The following is a 16832-nucleotide window of genomic DNA, read 5'->3' on the forward strand; positions in this document are numbered from 1 at the left end:
TTAATAGCAACCATCAACGCAATTTATGAGTTAAGTGACGAGTCGTTAACGACTTTGTTTAATATAATCCGTAGATTTTGATGTGATAAAACGATTTTTTTTATGATTGAATGAATGCTTGTGGGCCGGAGGCCTTTCAGTTTCACCAGAACAGGTGGGCGAGCAATATATTTTTTTAAGGGATTTTATGACCTGGTAACGTAGACCTTTAAGTCATGTCTTATTGTAATTTATATTCTTATTTTTATGAAAAATCATAATATGGAGTGAAATTAAATAAGATGAGATGATATGAGATGAAATATAATCTCAGTAAATTAAAATGATGGTCATTTACTGAGATTTTTTCAGTGGACTCTTTAGAGGATCCCGAGAAGCTACGTCCAGCGGCTTTTGTCTAATTTTCCCACATTTGTACACTTTCACATATATTAAACAGTTAATAAACTACCTTTATTACACATTTAAACCTGAAGCAACACTAAATAAACAAAATAAAACAAATCACACAACTTCACTCCTCGCGTTCCCGCCAAAAAGTCCGTGGGCGAGCAAAGGCTCAGCCAGAACACGGCTTAATATGAGACGTTTTTACTGGAAGTCTGACCTGCATGGAGCGCCTGCTGGAGGCCGAATTGGAGCGCGAGAGGTTGGGCGGGCGCCGCTTGGTAGCGCCGCGGCCCGCCAGCAGGTTGTTGAGAAGCGACGGCGAGCGCGCGCAGATGAACGCGTGGAAGGACGACACCGTGAACACGCCCAGCTTGTTCAGCGTGCTCTTCGTGCCGCGGGACACGTGCGTCAACAGGGACTATGACAATATTTCAACATTCTTATGTGTCGGTTTATTTTTACAGATCGTATACGTATGTTTTGTAGTAATTTTAGTAGAATTATCTGAAGTCGTCGTGGCCTAAAGGATAAGACGTCCGGTACATTCGTATCGAGCGATACACCGGAGTTCGAATCCCGCAGGCGGGTACCAATTTATCTAATGAAATAAGTACTTAACAAATGTTTACGATTGACTTTCACCCGCAAAATTATAATTTGCGTAATTACTGGTGGTAGGACCTCTTGTCAGTCCGCATGGGTAGGTACCACTACCCCGCCTATTTCTGCCGTGAAGCAGTAATGCGTTTAGGTTTGAAGGGTGGGACAGTCGTTGTAACTATACTGAGACCTTAGAACTTATATCTCAAGGTGGGTGGCGCATTTACGTTGTAGAAATGTATGGGCTCCAGTAACCACTTAAAATCAGGTGGGCTGTGAGCTCGACCACACATGCAACATATATATTTTTTTTTAATTTTTATATTTTCTTTACTTTGATAATGTGGCAGCCAAGCGTATTTACAAAATTGAAATTTTAAAATAGCTTATTCATTTTAAATATGCTTTGAATGATATATGTTTTTTTCTTACATGCGTGGCCGAGCTCGCGGTCCATCTGGTGTTAAGTGGTTGCAGGAGCCCATTGACATCTACAACGTAAGATCCGCCACTTGCTTTGATACGTAAGTTCTAAGGTCTCAGATTTTACAGTACAACGACTGCCTCACCCTTCAAATCGAAACGCATTACTACATCACGGCAGAAATAGACAGGGTGATGATACCTTACCCGTACGGAGTCACAAGCACGAGTCCTACCATCAGTAAAAAATAAATTTTGTTTAGGGTATTTTATATCAGTCAGGTTATCAGAATTATTAAGATACTTATTCGAGATTTTAGAGCAGAAAAGCTCAAGGGAGTTTTTGATGATAATTATTTTCATTTGTGAAAACGGAAATACTTTTATTATTCTCGATTCGGGGAGATCGTATGACATGTCGTGACATGGGTCGTGTCGTAACAGATTCCAACCCCAGCAACCCGGTCAACGAAGCTGTCAATTTGATAAAGAAGCCGACAAATATCTCTGTCAACTGATAATATTTCAACACCTCTGGTCTAATTTATTATTTAGGCCTCCATTGTGCTTATAAAAATCGTATTGTACTTCTCAAACATTATGACTGAACACAAATTGTTTCTAATAAAATGTACATCTCATAAACCCAAAATACTCTGTTAACAAATAATCAATGAAAATTCGTAGAGTTGTTGTAACTTTTTGCTTATAGCAAACGCTTGATGTATGAAAAGTATCTGAAAACAATTGAAATATTAATTTGATTGAGTTCATTTGTTACAAGTTATTTAGATACCTTTGGATTGGGTAGTTCACCGCTCTGGAGGCTCGCCATATAGCAGCGTAGACGGAACTGCTCGCAGTGTAAGCGTTCAAGATTTTCATCCCACTGAAGCATCTGGGCTGCTAGTTGATCTCGAGTTTCCGGATCCGAAACAACAGACTGCTGTAGGTCTGCCATGTGCTTCAATTTGTGATCCTGTTTTAGAAGCTACGATGAATTGTGAATTCAAACGCAAAACAAAACAATAAATCATAGATTAAAAAAATTAACAAAATACGTTTTATAGAAAATCCAGCTAAAAAATAGAAAATAAATTTTAATAGGTAAATTTGAATTTAAAATAGTGTAAGATAAAAATATTTTATTGTAAAAAGACGTGGGGTGCTTTTCAGGATATTATCAAAATAATCCTTCTACTCATATCTGTTCATAAAATATTTATAACTACTGATACCATGCATTTTCTATTTTTTAGTTGGATTTTCTATAAAAGCGTATTTTGTTAGTTTTTTTAAACTATTATTTATTTTTCATTTTTTAGTTGAATTTCAATTTTTTCAATTTCCTTTTTTCAATTTTTTTTATATATTGAATTGTCATTGGTCCTTAATAAGTATACCAAATTTCGAGTTAATCTGACGTTTTGAAGGGGGTCAAAATCATTTTCAAAGATTCCGTTACATACTAACATACATACGTCAGAAACAAATAAGAGCGTATTAAAAAAAGTAAATCGTGTTTTCCCAGATAGTGACTTGATGTATAAGATTGTAATATGTTTGAATAATGTCCCCGAGCGGTCCATGAACCGTAGCCGCGGGTGACGTGTGCCATGAATATTAATAAGCGCGCTTCGACTTGCATGTGATAACTATCATCGTGACGAAAGGGATCATTTCCAACAACAATATGTACCCTACCCTTAATTAGAGTTTATACTATCAACACTTTAGACTCGTCCAAGTAATTTTCTAATTTATGAACCAGCTAAAGGTTCTTTATTCCATGACAAAAATTACCTCGAAATCAGATAATGCAAACAAGATTACAGTTATGATTTTAAGATTGTCAATGGTGACAGACGAGGTGAATAAATAGATTTCAATGTGCTCCATTTCCTTTATTTACTTTATACGAGGGTTAATCGTAAACACGTCCGTTGGAGCATACATTCCCAGTGCGGTCAACATGTACTAATGTGACGCGGCCACAAAGGCTTTGATGCTTACTGCGGTCGGCCGGTGCGGGTCAGAAATTGCTACGATTTACACTACGAACGGCGCAAACCGCATGCCACCGCTCACAGCTTCACACTAATCAGAAATTAATCTATTGCTCTTCCTTTATTATCCATCAGATCCTACAAAGTATTCTTTTTCATTTTCAATTAAAAAAAAAGTTTTGTTCATTGGATCCAAAATATAATTTAGACTCTAAAAAGAACCAAAAAGAGTTATTGTATCATGATACACATTCTATTTTAAAATTCTTATTTGTTGTGATTCTTATTTTAAAATACAAATCAAGCCTTCATTCTGTTATTTTCGGCTTTTTTTTTTACTTTGTTATATTTTAGAATGTAAACGTTAATCTGAGTGCTAAAAGACATTGCTGATATCGTTAAATCGAAGGTAGTGAAAACTGTAGAACGATTACCTTATTACTTACAGATTCAATGGCTTTCTCGAGACGGTAAATTTCTTCCTGCAGTAAATGGAGGGTGCCGGTTTTGCCGCGGTGACGAGCGAAAGCCGCGGCGCAAGCACTGTGTATACTATTCACCCAGTTTTCGAGCTCAATCTGATCAAAAACACCCGAAAGAACACATTTATATCCATAAAAACATAAACATTCGGAATATTATTATCATTGCGTGATATTGTCTCTTGAGTTTTAAATTCAATTTACGTAAGAACAAAGTTATATCCTTGAAGGAGAATTGTTTGCAACTATGAATACTGTCAAACTTTCTTAGCCATAACATCGTTTTATTCAAGGAGATACTTTGTGAATAATTTTTGTTTGATCTAATAAGAAAACTTACTTGGCACGGAGCTTGGAATAAGTATGCGTCTCCAAAAGCAGTACTGAGACAAAATATATAATCTCGCTTCGGATGTTCTGGTATGGGCTGCATAATGGCGCCGTCGACTATTATGAGATGCTTAGGAGCAGCCTCTACTGATCGTCCTTCTCGCGAATCACACGGGTAAAAGAGTAAAGTAGTGCCTTTGAGGCACACCCAGTAACCCTTCCAACCACGTTTGCGTGCTAGCTCTATCTGATGTTTTTTACGAAGAAGCCATTTCTTAACGCTTAGGAATCTGCAATAAAAAAAATGTGTCACAAAATAATCATGTTAAACTATTATGTTTATGTTATGTTAAATATTATTATTATTATATTATGTTAAACTATTTGGCAAATAACCCTTAATTTTATTATAAAATGTTAATAGATTCCTGAAGTCTGATGGCCGTAGGCGAGTTTCAATGTTTGTATTAATTTCGAAAGGTTAAAAGCAAGTTTAACGCTCAAATAAATTTTGCAGTAGTTTTATAAACTAAATTAAAATAAGAAAACAATATAATATACAATCAATTTCCCACCTATATTTTTAGATATTAGATAATCAGCGAAGATGTTTGATTGTGTTTATTCAAAAACCATTTTTGAGAAAGTCATAATTGGTTATGTTTGGCTAATGGCCTATGTAGGGGAGAAGCGGCCCGAAAGGGACACGTATTAAAAGGTACACGAAGTATCGGTAAATTAAGAATTATCTCGAGAAGACATTTTCTATGTGACGACCCTAAGGCACCTTCATTCGCAGCTAATGTTTTACTCCTGTTTCTTTTAAGATACCGGTGTACGAATGTTTGTAATTTAGAAAAGTTTTTTTAAATATCTTTTAGAAATGCTCTAAATTGATAAGCTATTTGTTTACAATTATTAGTGATCAACTAGACATAGATCAACTAGATAAAGAACCAGAAAAAAAGGCCAGCAAACTTTAACTTATTGACAGTCGGTCTTATTGTTAAGAACATTTGAAAATATTTCATTAGCAAGAACTACAAGTTTCAGCAGACACTGTGTCCAAAACCTTTTCAATAACTTGGAGAAATATTATCTTAAGCAGAATCAAACTACAATAAGAAGTTTAATTTTGTTTCAATAGTAGTATAAATATAGGTTTCTCAATCAGTTTCAACCAGGTCAAAATCATGTTTCGATCATTTATTAGAGTCCCTACAAAAAAATAACCTCTTTATGACATCTCTTCCTTTCTCCAACACCATTGTGCCTCTAAAATATAAATATCCATGAGCAGTGATGACCTTTTATCTTGCGGTAAGCCGTAGTCTACCATTGATTGGCAATAAATGAAAAATATTTTGTTTTTTCGTTTTTTATAAATTTAAGATGTAAATTAATTTCATCAAGTCAAGCACTTTAAATGTTTTTTTTTTGTGTCCGCTTGCACTGCCACTATTTACAAGTAGGTATTTACAGTATCTGAAGTCGTCCTGGCGTTAAAGAGAAGACGCCCAGTACATTTGTATTGAGCGATACGACTGTGTCGATGTACAAATCCCGCAGGCCAGTACCATTATTTTTAATGAACTACGTACTTATAACATGCTCATGAACGATTTTAACGATGAAGGAATAACATCGTGTAATACAAGTCAAGCTCGTATAAATTACATTTTACGTAATTACTGACAGTAGACGTCTTGTGTGTCTGCACAGGTAGTTACCATCAGCCTGCCTGTTTCTGCCATCAAGCATTAATACGTTCCGGTTTGAAGGGTGGGGCAGCCAATTAGACTTCATGTTTTAAAGTGACTAGCGGCAGTTACGTTGTTTATGTTCATAGGCTCTGGTGACCACTTAACACCAGGTGGGCAATAAACTCATATACTCACCTAAGCAATAAAAAAGGATGCTCATACCATAGGTGTCTCACAAATAATTATGGTTACTGGAGACGAGTAGGAAAGATAGGCATAGAGATAAGAAATGGTTTATTCTACAATAATTGTGGTTAGATTTTTTCATTATGCTGTATGATTCATTTCAAGACTAAGACAAAAAATATGTGGTTAAATGGCAAATATAAAACAACAACGTAAAATATTCCTATAAACAGAAAATTGGCGAGATTTGGTTTACTTTTTAAGAGATCAGGAACATGTTTTAAGGTAAAAGGTAAAGTAATATTAGAAAAGTAACACAATATTTTGTATGGTTTAGTAATACAAAGGAAAAAGTTGAGTTTTCATCATTTTGCGGATTCCTGTTGATGTTTAAAAAACAAGCGAAATCACAGGAAGGGGAGGAGAAGTTTCATTTTGTCAGGATTCACCGTACATTTTTACAACGACGTTGAATGGGTCACGGCTAAGATTTCCCTCCGGTCATTTGGGATTCATGGAAGAGGAATTGTAGCCGCAAGCAACATAAAGGACGCCGTAGGCTTTTTCTAATAGAAAGTGCCACGTAAGGCAGGCGACGTGCTTCGTAGTCTTTTATAAGCTTTTTTGTTTGACTAAGTAACTGTCTTAGAGTTGAAGATTGTTACTTATCCTAACAATCTTCGTTTAAACTTCATTGCTAATAAAATATATACTGTACGAATCCAAATATGCCGAAAGGTTTTAATAATGTAGATGGGGACGAGTTCGCGATTCAATTGCCGCTAATAGACAACGGGGCTCGTAAATACCAAATCTTATCTCATCCACACCATATTGTCACTCAACTACTTCGAGATAGCGGCCGCCGTACCCATGGCACCAATTCATATGGGTCCAGACACATTCTATACCCAGTACGTACTATTGGCAAAAACGAACGCCCATTTTTTACCCGCCGTAATGGTGGGTAGCCTATGGGGCTATTCCAAATACAGCGGACCGATTAGTGAGCTCAGGGGCTCAACCCGAGAGAATTGCTAACACTAGCCCTAGTAATAGTAGTGCTTCGCTAAATCTACTATCGGAACGGAATCGCGACCAACTGAGAAGATCCGGCGAGAAACTCAGCGGGTTGTGTCTGTAGGCTAGTTCGCACGTCAAACTCTTCGTCAGAGTCGACGAGTTCGACGAGGACGGTGACCGGTCTTTGAACAGCCTAAAAACACCCAGAATGAATCTGGGAGATCAGTCAAGACATGTTTTGGACGACGGTGGCTTTGCTTTGCCCCGCTGCCTGGGTCGACGAACACCTAAGTTAATATTAAATACGTTCATTTGAAACTACCACATACTACGAATGAACGAAACATATTAATAGTCAGACTACAATTGAGAACCAGTTAAATACGATGTAAACTTGCATCTCGAATAAATGTTTGTCTGAGTACATTATGTATGGGAATGTGCTACTTGCAAAGAGCTATTCATAAAGCATCTATAGTAAGGATTTTTGACTTCAGTATTTGTATTTACTGAACCTTAATAAATTCGTTTCCATAACCTATGTGAATATAATTTAAAAGAGAATACGGATATGAGTTGAGGCCTCCACGAGCTACTACTGCTACTGATCACTCAGCAGTAAAATCAGTAGCATATAGAATTTGCGTAATTACTGGGTGTATCCAGTTCGTTCATTCAACCATGAAAAATAATTGCAATATTTGGTTAAGTACGATTTATAACTTTGAATTGGTGATTGATATGAATTGAAGCCGAGATGAGCTACGAAATGTCTTAAACAGATTAACCTATTCATACTTTGAAAAAACAATTATAATTTAAAACTAAAGTTCAAGCTAATGTAGTAAAATAAAGAGTAAAATAAGCACATACATACGTACATAATCTCGTTTTCAATAACATTACGGCAACTTTACCTGTCTGTATTACAGGTGAATATAATTTGAAGAACAAAGGAACGGAGATGCGATTGGAGCTTTTGCTCCCAGTGGAAAAAAAGATTGATGTGATTCGTGTTTTAAAATAGATTCAACGTGCTACGTAAATTATTGGGAGTGCTCTGGTATTCAATACGTTATATACCTATAGCATCGTGGACAAATTTGAGCACAGGGCATTCCCTGGACATTTCTTATTATCTTATAACTAGCTAGCGACTCGCCATCGCTTCGCTTCGGAAACTGTAATTTATTATTGATTTCTCCACTATTTAATGGATGTTATTATACATATAAACCTTTCCTCTTCAATCATTTTATCTATTAAAAAAAACCGCGTCAAAATTCGTTGGGTAGTTTTAAAGATTTAAGCATACATAGGGATATAGGGACAGAGAAAGCGACTTTGTTTTATACTATGTAGTGATTTCTCTTCATTAACTTATTAATTTGATGTTATAATGATGGACCCCAAAATTGGCTGGTTTCAAAAGATACTCATTAACAGTTTATTTAATAATTAGTAATTTTTTGGCTAGTTTAGTTATTAGTGACCTTTAATAATGTACCAATTGGTTCAGATTCGATAGTATGAGAGCTTAACCATCTAGATTGTTAGTAGATTGATTGTTATAGTACCAACAAGAATAAATACTTACCCTGCCTTCCTGACTGCGCCGGTGCAGTTGAAAGATGCTGCGGCTGCACCAGTCTGCTTGCCTTTGTAAGGAGAATTCATTGCGCTTTCACCAGGATCTTCTTCATCCGACACCGCCGTCGTCAATGACATTCGATCATCATCAGATATCTGTATGTATTTACAAATACCTCAATAATTTTATTTTTAAATTTTCACGACATAGATGAGTTAACGACTCCACGACCCACCTAAAGTTTAGTGGTTACTGGAGCCCATAGACATCAAAACGTGAATGTGGTCTCCAATTATAACCCAACATGTGTAGGTACCACAACTCTCCCAATTTCAGTCATAAATTAGTCATGGGTTCCGGTGGGAAAGATGAGGTAATAATTATCCAATACGATTGAAACTTCAACCTTAACTCTCTCAAGGTGGATGACGGAATGGACGTTATAAATGTGATGTCTGTGGGCTTTTGTAACTACAGTATTTAATACCCGTTGCGTTATGAACTGATATATATCTAGACACACGTAAAATATATATTTTTTTTAAATATCTAATCACTAACATTGTTACTTCGTAAAGAGACTATATGCTTACATATAATGTAATATCAGTACGAATAGCCTGTTATGTTGCAGGTATGTATTATGTAATTACTCCACCGTACGCCCTCCTTTTCACGTCTGAAATTGTAGCTTCGCCTCTTTATTTATAGTTGGATGTGTAAACTATGGCTATGTGTATTAGATGAATGCGTTTTATGATATTAAAACGATTTTTTTTCGAAAACAACTAACACAAGTTTTGCAGTTATTGCTTGTAATACTGTTCATGTAACTTAATTATTTATTAACAGAAAAGCATTAGAATCACGCTATCAAAAGTTAACTTAAAACTACGGTTATGATCGTCGAGCTATGAAAATAAGAATTTGACTTAATTCCTATACAATATATTATTATGTATATAACCAGTCCGTGGTAGTAGAAGTACGTCTTTGCTGTAAGGCTTTTGGGTTCTTATACAATATAGCGACTGGCGACAGTACAAAAATGCTTTGAGGCACATGCGGAAAGCACCATGGTAGCGTGCACTCGGCTCGATGGCCCTTGTAGCTGCTGCGTTCTCGCCCCTGCTTTTTACGCGAAAAATAATAGACTCAAATTTTCTTTAACATATTTTAGAAAACGAATAAAGAAGAGAAAGATAATTTTTTCATAATGAATATTATGTATCTATTTATTACAGATATTATTATCTGATATTTTTTATGTCGTCTTGACTTAAAAGATGAGACAATCAGTATACTTGTATTAATCCACGCAACGATCCCGGTTTTTTTTATTGCTTAGATGAGTGGTCGAACTCACAGCCCACCTGGTGTTAAGTGGTTACTGGAGTCCATAGACATCTACAACGTAAATGCGCCACCCATCTTGAGATATAAGTTCTAAGATCTCAGTATAGTTACAACGGCTGCCCCACCCTTCAAACCGAAACGCATTACTGCTTCACGGCAGAAAAAGGCAGGGTGGTGGTACCTACCCGCACGAACTCACAAGAGGTCCTACCACTGGTGTTCAAATACTTCAGGTAGATATAAAATTTTCTAAGAAAATGCTTACTTAACACAGGTTCCATTTACCGCAATGATGGAATAACATTTTGTACTAAAAATCAAACATGAAAAATGTATAATTCGCACAGTTATTATATGTACACTGTTATATGTACAACTGCCCTGCTCATTTCGGTTGCAAAGACAAACAAACGGACCGAAAAACAATCACCCTCATTTAATAGTGATTTTAGAATACAGATATAACAGTAGTATTAACAAGTAATAATTTGAAAATAACAATTATAAGAGAAATTTTCAAGAGCATCTTTAACTATTACAGTTAAACAATAAAATATACTTTCTTTTACAACGCGTAGTCAACTTGTCTATTACGATTGGATTTTGGTTTAATACATATTTATAAAACAATATTCTGCTCTAAATCCAACTGAAAATTTGTGTTAAGGCTTAGACTTTGAAAGGACTTAGAATTTGTACTGCAAAATTCAAATTGGATTAACTTCAATTCCTTTTACTCGCTTGCTCGTTGCGTATGATTTTTTTATTTATTGCTTAGATAGGTGGTCGAGCTCACAGCCCACTTGGTGTTAAGTGGTTACTGGAGCCCATAGACACCCATAACGTAAATGCGCCACCCACCTTGAGATATAAGTTCTAAGGTCTCAGTATAGTTATAACGGCTGCCCCACCCTTCAAACCGAAACGCATTACTGCTTCACGGCAGATATGGCAATAGGCCGGGTGGTGGTACTTACCCGTGCGGACTCACAAGTGGTCCTACCACCAGTAATTACGCAAATTATAATTTTGCGGGTTTGATTTTTATTACACGATGTTATTCCTTCACCGTGAAAGCCAATCTTGAACATTCGTGAACATTTGTTGGGTACGTATTTCATTACAAAAATTGGTACCTGCCTGGGATTCGAACACCGGTGCTCGCTCAACACGAATGCACCAGACGTCTTATCCTTTAGGCCACGACGACTTGATGTTATATTATGTAGTATGTAACATTAACTCAGAAACAGAGCTAGTAATGATATTTTTCAAAGTCGAAGTAAGTTTTCCTTCAAGAAGATTAAATTCGGTGTCCCGTTAAGCATGTCCAAAGGTACACTGCGGATAAAGTACGGTTTTAGGGTCGCAGCTTAATCAGTGCGTGACAAATTTAAACTTGAAGACAAATTAGTATTTTTTCAGTAGGATTTTAAGTAATAAAGTTTAACGATAAAGTAAAACTTGACAACTTTTTGTGGAATAAATTCCAGTTTGCTTCAATACTAATTAATTTGTACTAAATGTGATGCGTTTTAAAGACCAACAACATTGGCAAGGCAATCAACAGTATCCATTATGCATTGGTTGTATTCATTATGTATGATGAATAAATAGGTAAATAGAATATCAAAAGCTGATGAGTCTCTCAAAGCAACAATTCAGTCCAAATAAGGTAGAAAAATAAAAGCCTTCATTAGCAAAGACGAAATTGCACTTCCCATAAGGAGTTAGTTACAATAAAGTCGAAGGTTTAAGTGGACGTCTTATTAATTGCTTTTTCTCTTTATTTGGTGTGTTTACTGATAATTTTGAATTACTGTAACATTAAAACATGAAAGTAGTTTGTAAAGATAAATAGTATAGTTTGATGATAATGAAGAACATTTGATAACTGAACTGAAAAAAAATTTTTTTTAATTAACAAAACAGTTTATCATGCCTTTTTTCTTTTTTTCTTTTTCTTTGATCGTGAGGCGAATTTCATTGATCGTAAACTTTTTTGTCATTTAAAGTAATGAAAAATAAAATTAAAAGAGAGGTAGCCAAATTACAATCGTTAAAGTTAAAGTAAATGTCTAAAGTTTTCAATTACTTTTAGGATTGTATTGAATGCCGTATTTTAATTTTCGATTTACTGAACTTTTTATATATCTTTTTTCTGTAATTCATTCCGTATTCCTTCACTATGTTTAATTTACAAAAAATGTCGTTATATTGAAATGTCCTTTTCTGGAACTAATATTTTGTGTGATTTCAAGCAGGCAAAAATTAGATGATAAAAATATTTATGCATTCGCATATTTTCTTTTAAAAGCTTAGTTTATATTTTTTGCTGTAAGCTTGGTTATGAGTCATAGTGCTAGATTTGAAATTTGATCTCTTGACGACACCATTAAGGAGATATGGTGGATGAATTGTCTATATATGTATGTAGTTAGATGTCCAGACGATTTCATAGTCTTAAGCAGTTACCAGACCTAGTAAACCATAATTTTAATGTCGCTACCCACCTAAGACATCATGTCAGTCTTTAATGTATTAAAACAAGAGCTATTCCTTTAAAACGGTCATTCACTATCGATTTGCGGCAGAATAAAATGTTTTTCGAGATATTTATTATTATTTTTGACGTCTTTTGAAATGCAATTTATTACTTTTGTTTGTTGCTAACCACATATCTATGTATAATAGGGAAAGAAAAATCACTTAACTACCATTTCCCCCTATAATTAATAATGGATTTATAAATTTAGTAGCTATTATTACTTAGTGTCATTAATAAAAAAGTTTTGGAAATTTATCTACTTTCTTTAAATAGTTAGTGAAAAAACAAAATATAATACGTATAATAAATCTAGATTCTGAGGTGCCAGCTTAGATTATTGGGTAAACACTAGTTTTTATAATATATAATAGAAATGTGTTCATTGACAACAGAGCTACATAAGCTAAAATACAATCGATTCTCACCTTTCGTAGAAACGTTTCATTGCATGACTGCGCAGTGCCTTTCCAGTGATAATGCCGGTATCTAACGTTTCCAAGCAACTTTGTTCCCCGTAAAATTGAAACATCATACACGATCCGTCGTATATTCAGTATGTCTGTACGTTTCTTATATTTAATTAGTTTACGTCTTCGGACTATACGTTCATCGGGCTCTGAATATTCTCCCGTACTGGTAAGACCCTCTTCGGCAGCCCATGCGCTTAAGACGCTTTCAATGAAACTAAATAACTGTTGCACATTGGGCTCTAACTTACTAGGTATGTAGAGGTATGGCGAAACAGTTTTTTTGGGAATAATTGCTTTCTCGTCGGGTTCATCTTCTGGTGGAGGTACAGCATCGTGGTAAGGACAGCTGTGTATTTTATGGTGGTGATGATGGTGATGATGATGATGCTTTGATTTCCGTTTTGGTTCCTTATTCGCTGAACCGCTACTACTCTCTCCTCTACTTCCTTCAGCTGCTTCGCCGCCACTCGAATGTGAGTCGGCACTACGTTCTCTTCTTGGCTTCGGCCGCCCATTTGATGTTAGTGCTACAAGTGCTCCAGCAGCTAAACAACAGTGATGAGCAACACAACAGAAGCGAGCATCACCTTGTCGAAGACCAGTGCGTGCCTTATGACAAAAAGAGATGTCGGGTATACGCGCTCCTAACGCCGCTAAGTGGGCTCTGTCGGCGCAGACTTGCATAAGCAGATTTTCCCCGAAGTGCACAGTCTTGTGTCGCCGCCTGCGCAAATGCATCATGGTCCCGCTGCCGGCTAGAGAAGGCGGTGCCGAGGCTGAAGCAGGCTTGACCCGTGACTCTGGCGCACGCGCACATCTGGGTGGCGGCGCACGATGCGTCTCCACCATCATTGGCAAGGAGCGGCGTCAGCGGCCGTCGCGCGTACGTCACCTCATCACGCACAATGCCTCTTTATACGTCACACTTCTCCACACACCATAATTGAAACATTGCGTTTTTGAGAGTCAAGTCATGTTGGCTGTCATATTTATTAAATTTATTTCACTAATCACTAGTATTTAGTTCAAAAACTTCTAGTCTAAGTCAAAGGATTCCTAAATTAAGAGTAATATTAAATAGGTAATTTAAAGACATTAATGAAAATGTGAAGTTGACATTTTCCTGTATGTCACATACTGGTTAAATGGTTTCTAACGGAAACTCAGTCTTTTCTGCATTCTCATTTTTACTTAAAAATTTATGTGATATTTGGGTGCATACCACAAAGTTTATTTAAATTGTAAAACTTTAATTCTCACGATATAATAAAAGAATTAAACTGAATGTTTCTTTGACGAAGAAATACCAACAATCCTTAAAGTCTAAGAATAGTTTCTTGGTTTTTATTCATCTTTTGTGTTGGTGCAGTTTTATAATTAATCCATGAGTTGGATACGTATGTGTTATGAGGAAAATGTATCTTTTCTCCTAGTTTCGTAGCGTTTTAATTACGCTAATAGCCGGTGCAAACTTTTGCCTGCGAAGTAGGGCGTGATGCACCGCAGCAAAGCGACATCGCACGCGGATGCAAAAGCAGTGTTAACTTGTTTAACATTTCAATGAAAGATAAAAAATAATTTATCAATCACCAAATCCAACTACTACATAATTACATAGCTAATAGTGATAAAGAATATCCGACCGATCCTTTCGTATGAGCATAAAATTCTTCGTACGAACATAAGTTTCCTCATTTTTTCGAGTGTGATTATTTAGCAGGCAGTGAATTAGTTTTCAATTGAATTAAGTTGTAATTTCATTAAATAAAATTTATGTCTTTAATTTGTTTTGACTTTAATATACTATAAATTAAACCTCACAGACCCGCTTTTAATGAAGCGGAGGTTCAAACTAGGGGTTCAATTATTCAGTCTTCTAAAAAAAACTCCGTAATAGCTGAAATTTACATCGTTATAAAATATTGCAGCGAAAGTAAGACGTAAGCAATTATGGATTCCGAATAAATCACCGCATCAGCATGGACGATTCCGTTCAGACACCCTGCATTGCGCCATTCACATTCGTTTATCTTATTTGTTCTTTTTAATTGGAGCAACAACTACAAGGTGACAACCCGCTATTGAATTTCCAAGTTTGTTTTAATTGCTTATGGAAATAAAGTTGTGCTTCTTTCAATGCGCGTTCACATGCAAAAAAGATAGCAGATTTACTAAAAAACAATCATCGAATCGTTCGTTTAACGTACAGTGATCAATTAAATAAATTTGTGACTAAATTTAGATAGACAATCTATAATGATTCTTAATCTCTATACTAATCTCTAACACTGATTGATACATTTATCACGTTATCATCGAGTACAAACATTATAATTGCATTTTTGGAGAAAAAATAAACCTATCCCGAACCGCGCTAACGCTAGGCGTACACATCACTTATACACGTTGTACTATTGGAGATATCTGTGGTGTTATCTGTTCGAGAAAAAATTCCCGGGTATTGCCGTCGATACATGTTTAAAAGGCGCGATTTGTGATAATAAATAAATAAATAAGTTTTTTTTAGTTACATAACCGAGCACTAGTAACACAATTAAGCAGTCCAACGCCCGGGCGGTCCTCGCTGCGACTGGACCAGCACGCGTCGTCGAAGGGTGGTTGAGATCGTCGAACTTCGTTACGATTCGGAACGGAACGATCGTAAGTCCTCGGGCGCTTTCGGAGCAAGCGCGCGTGCGGGCGGGCGGGCGGCGCCCGTGTGCCCTACTCTCCCACCTACTGCACACTACAACAACCTACGTTTCAAATTTATTTATTGATAAAACTAGTTAGTTGCGGATGACTATTTCGAATATTTTACGTCAGCATTTACTTTCATAATCAAATCAAGGTGATCTAAATGAAATCAAATTGTTACACTCTAAATTAGTTGTAGCCTCGTAATAAATGCTTAAGAGTTGTATAGCAAAAACAGGCCAATAAAATTTTAATATTTGAACATTTTGAATTTAAGGATCATTGGTTATCCTTTACTTACTTATTAATATCTAATATTCAATCATTTTTATTAACTTAACATAGTTAGTTAACTTTGACATAGTTTCACTTGAAATAAACATTTTTTATGCTATTTGATGACTTATGCCTATTTATTTAGAAAAAATACAATTTTTTCATAAGCTATCACCTACGAAAAACCTTTAGAAAATACCTTTTTCGTTTAATAAATCAATAAACCTCTGCAGATGTAGAACATTTTGATTTACAATTAATTCAATAGTAATAATTAACTACTACTTTAATGCGTTTATATTTTAAACCTGTAATAAAGTTTTAATCCATAAAATGTTATCAATGATTCAAATTCGCAGTCAGGTTTATTATGAGACTTAAATCGTACTTATTTTTATCGGGAAGCAAAGCGTACTTATTGGAAGGAGGGACAGCAATTATACAATTCAATTGAGACTTCAATTTGATGTTTCAAAGGTTAGCATTCACGTCTTGACTCTAGGATTCAGCAATCAATTAACACGAGAGAGGAGTAGTGAGCTCTTCGACCCATCTACATTAGTAAAAAGGAATTTTAAATTAAAAAATAACTGGACTAAACAAAAGTTAAGGAAAGAGAGCTTTGCTTAGTGCAGACTTAATCTAATTAGAGTACAACGTTACAGAACGTTATCGCGCCACCCGTCACGCCTCGCTCCCAAGTTTTTCCAAGCGGAAAATATTCTTGCCGTCTTCTTCGTGCTATGACGAA

The 16832-nt window shown here is 35.8% G+C and overlaps 1 protein-coding gene across 11 annotated transcripts in view; it reads right to left on the reverse strand.

Annotated features, from left to right (window-relative positions):
- The window catches only part of LOC101739475 (protein still life, isoform SIF type 1), a 125365-nt gene that overhangs the window by 32366 nt on the left and 76167 nt on the right, over positions 1-16832 (reverse strand). For 6 of the 11 annotated variants that reach the window (XM_062674940.1, XM_062674939.1, XM_062674933.1 and 3 more), the window contains 5 exons: positions 8741-8889; positions 4242-4521; positions 3854-3997; positions 2210-2392; positions 608-808 (listed from right to left, as the gene is read on the reverse strand). In XM_062674940.1, the coding sequence (XP_062530924.1) occupies positions 608-808; positions 2210-2392; positions 3854-3997; positions 4242-4521; positions 8741-8889 (957 nt within the window). Of the gene's footprint in view, positions 1-607; positions 809-2209; positions 2393-3853; positions 3998-4241; positions 4522-8740; positions 8890-13063; positions 14250-16832 lie in introns of those variants that run through there. The other 5 variants (XM_062674938.1, XM_062674935.1, XM_038018842.2 and 2 more) reach the window with 4 other exon arrangements.

Source organism: Bombyx mori, chromosome 22 (assembly GCF_030269925.1).
Source record: "Bombyx mori chromosome 22, ASM3026992v2".
In the NCBI taxonomy this organism is placed as follows: Eukaryota; Metazoa; Arthropoda; class Insecta; order Lepidoptera; family Bombycidae; genus Bombyx; species Bombyx mori.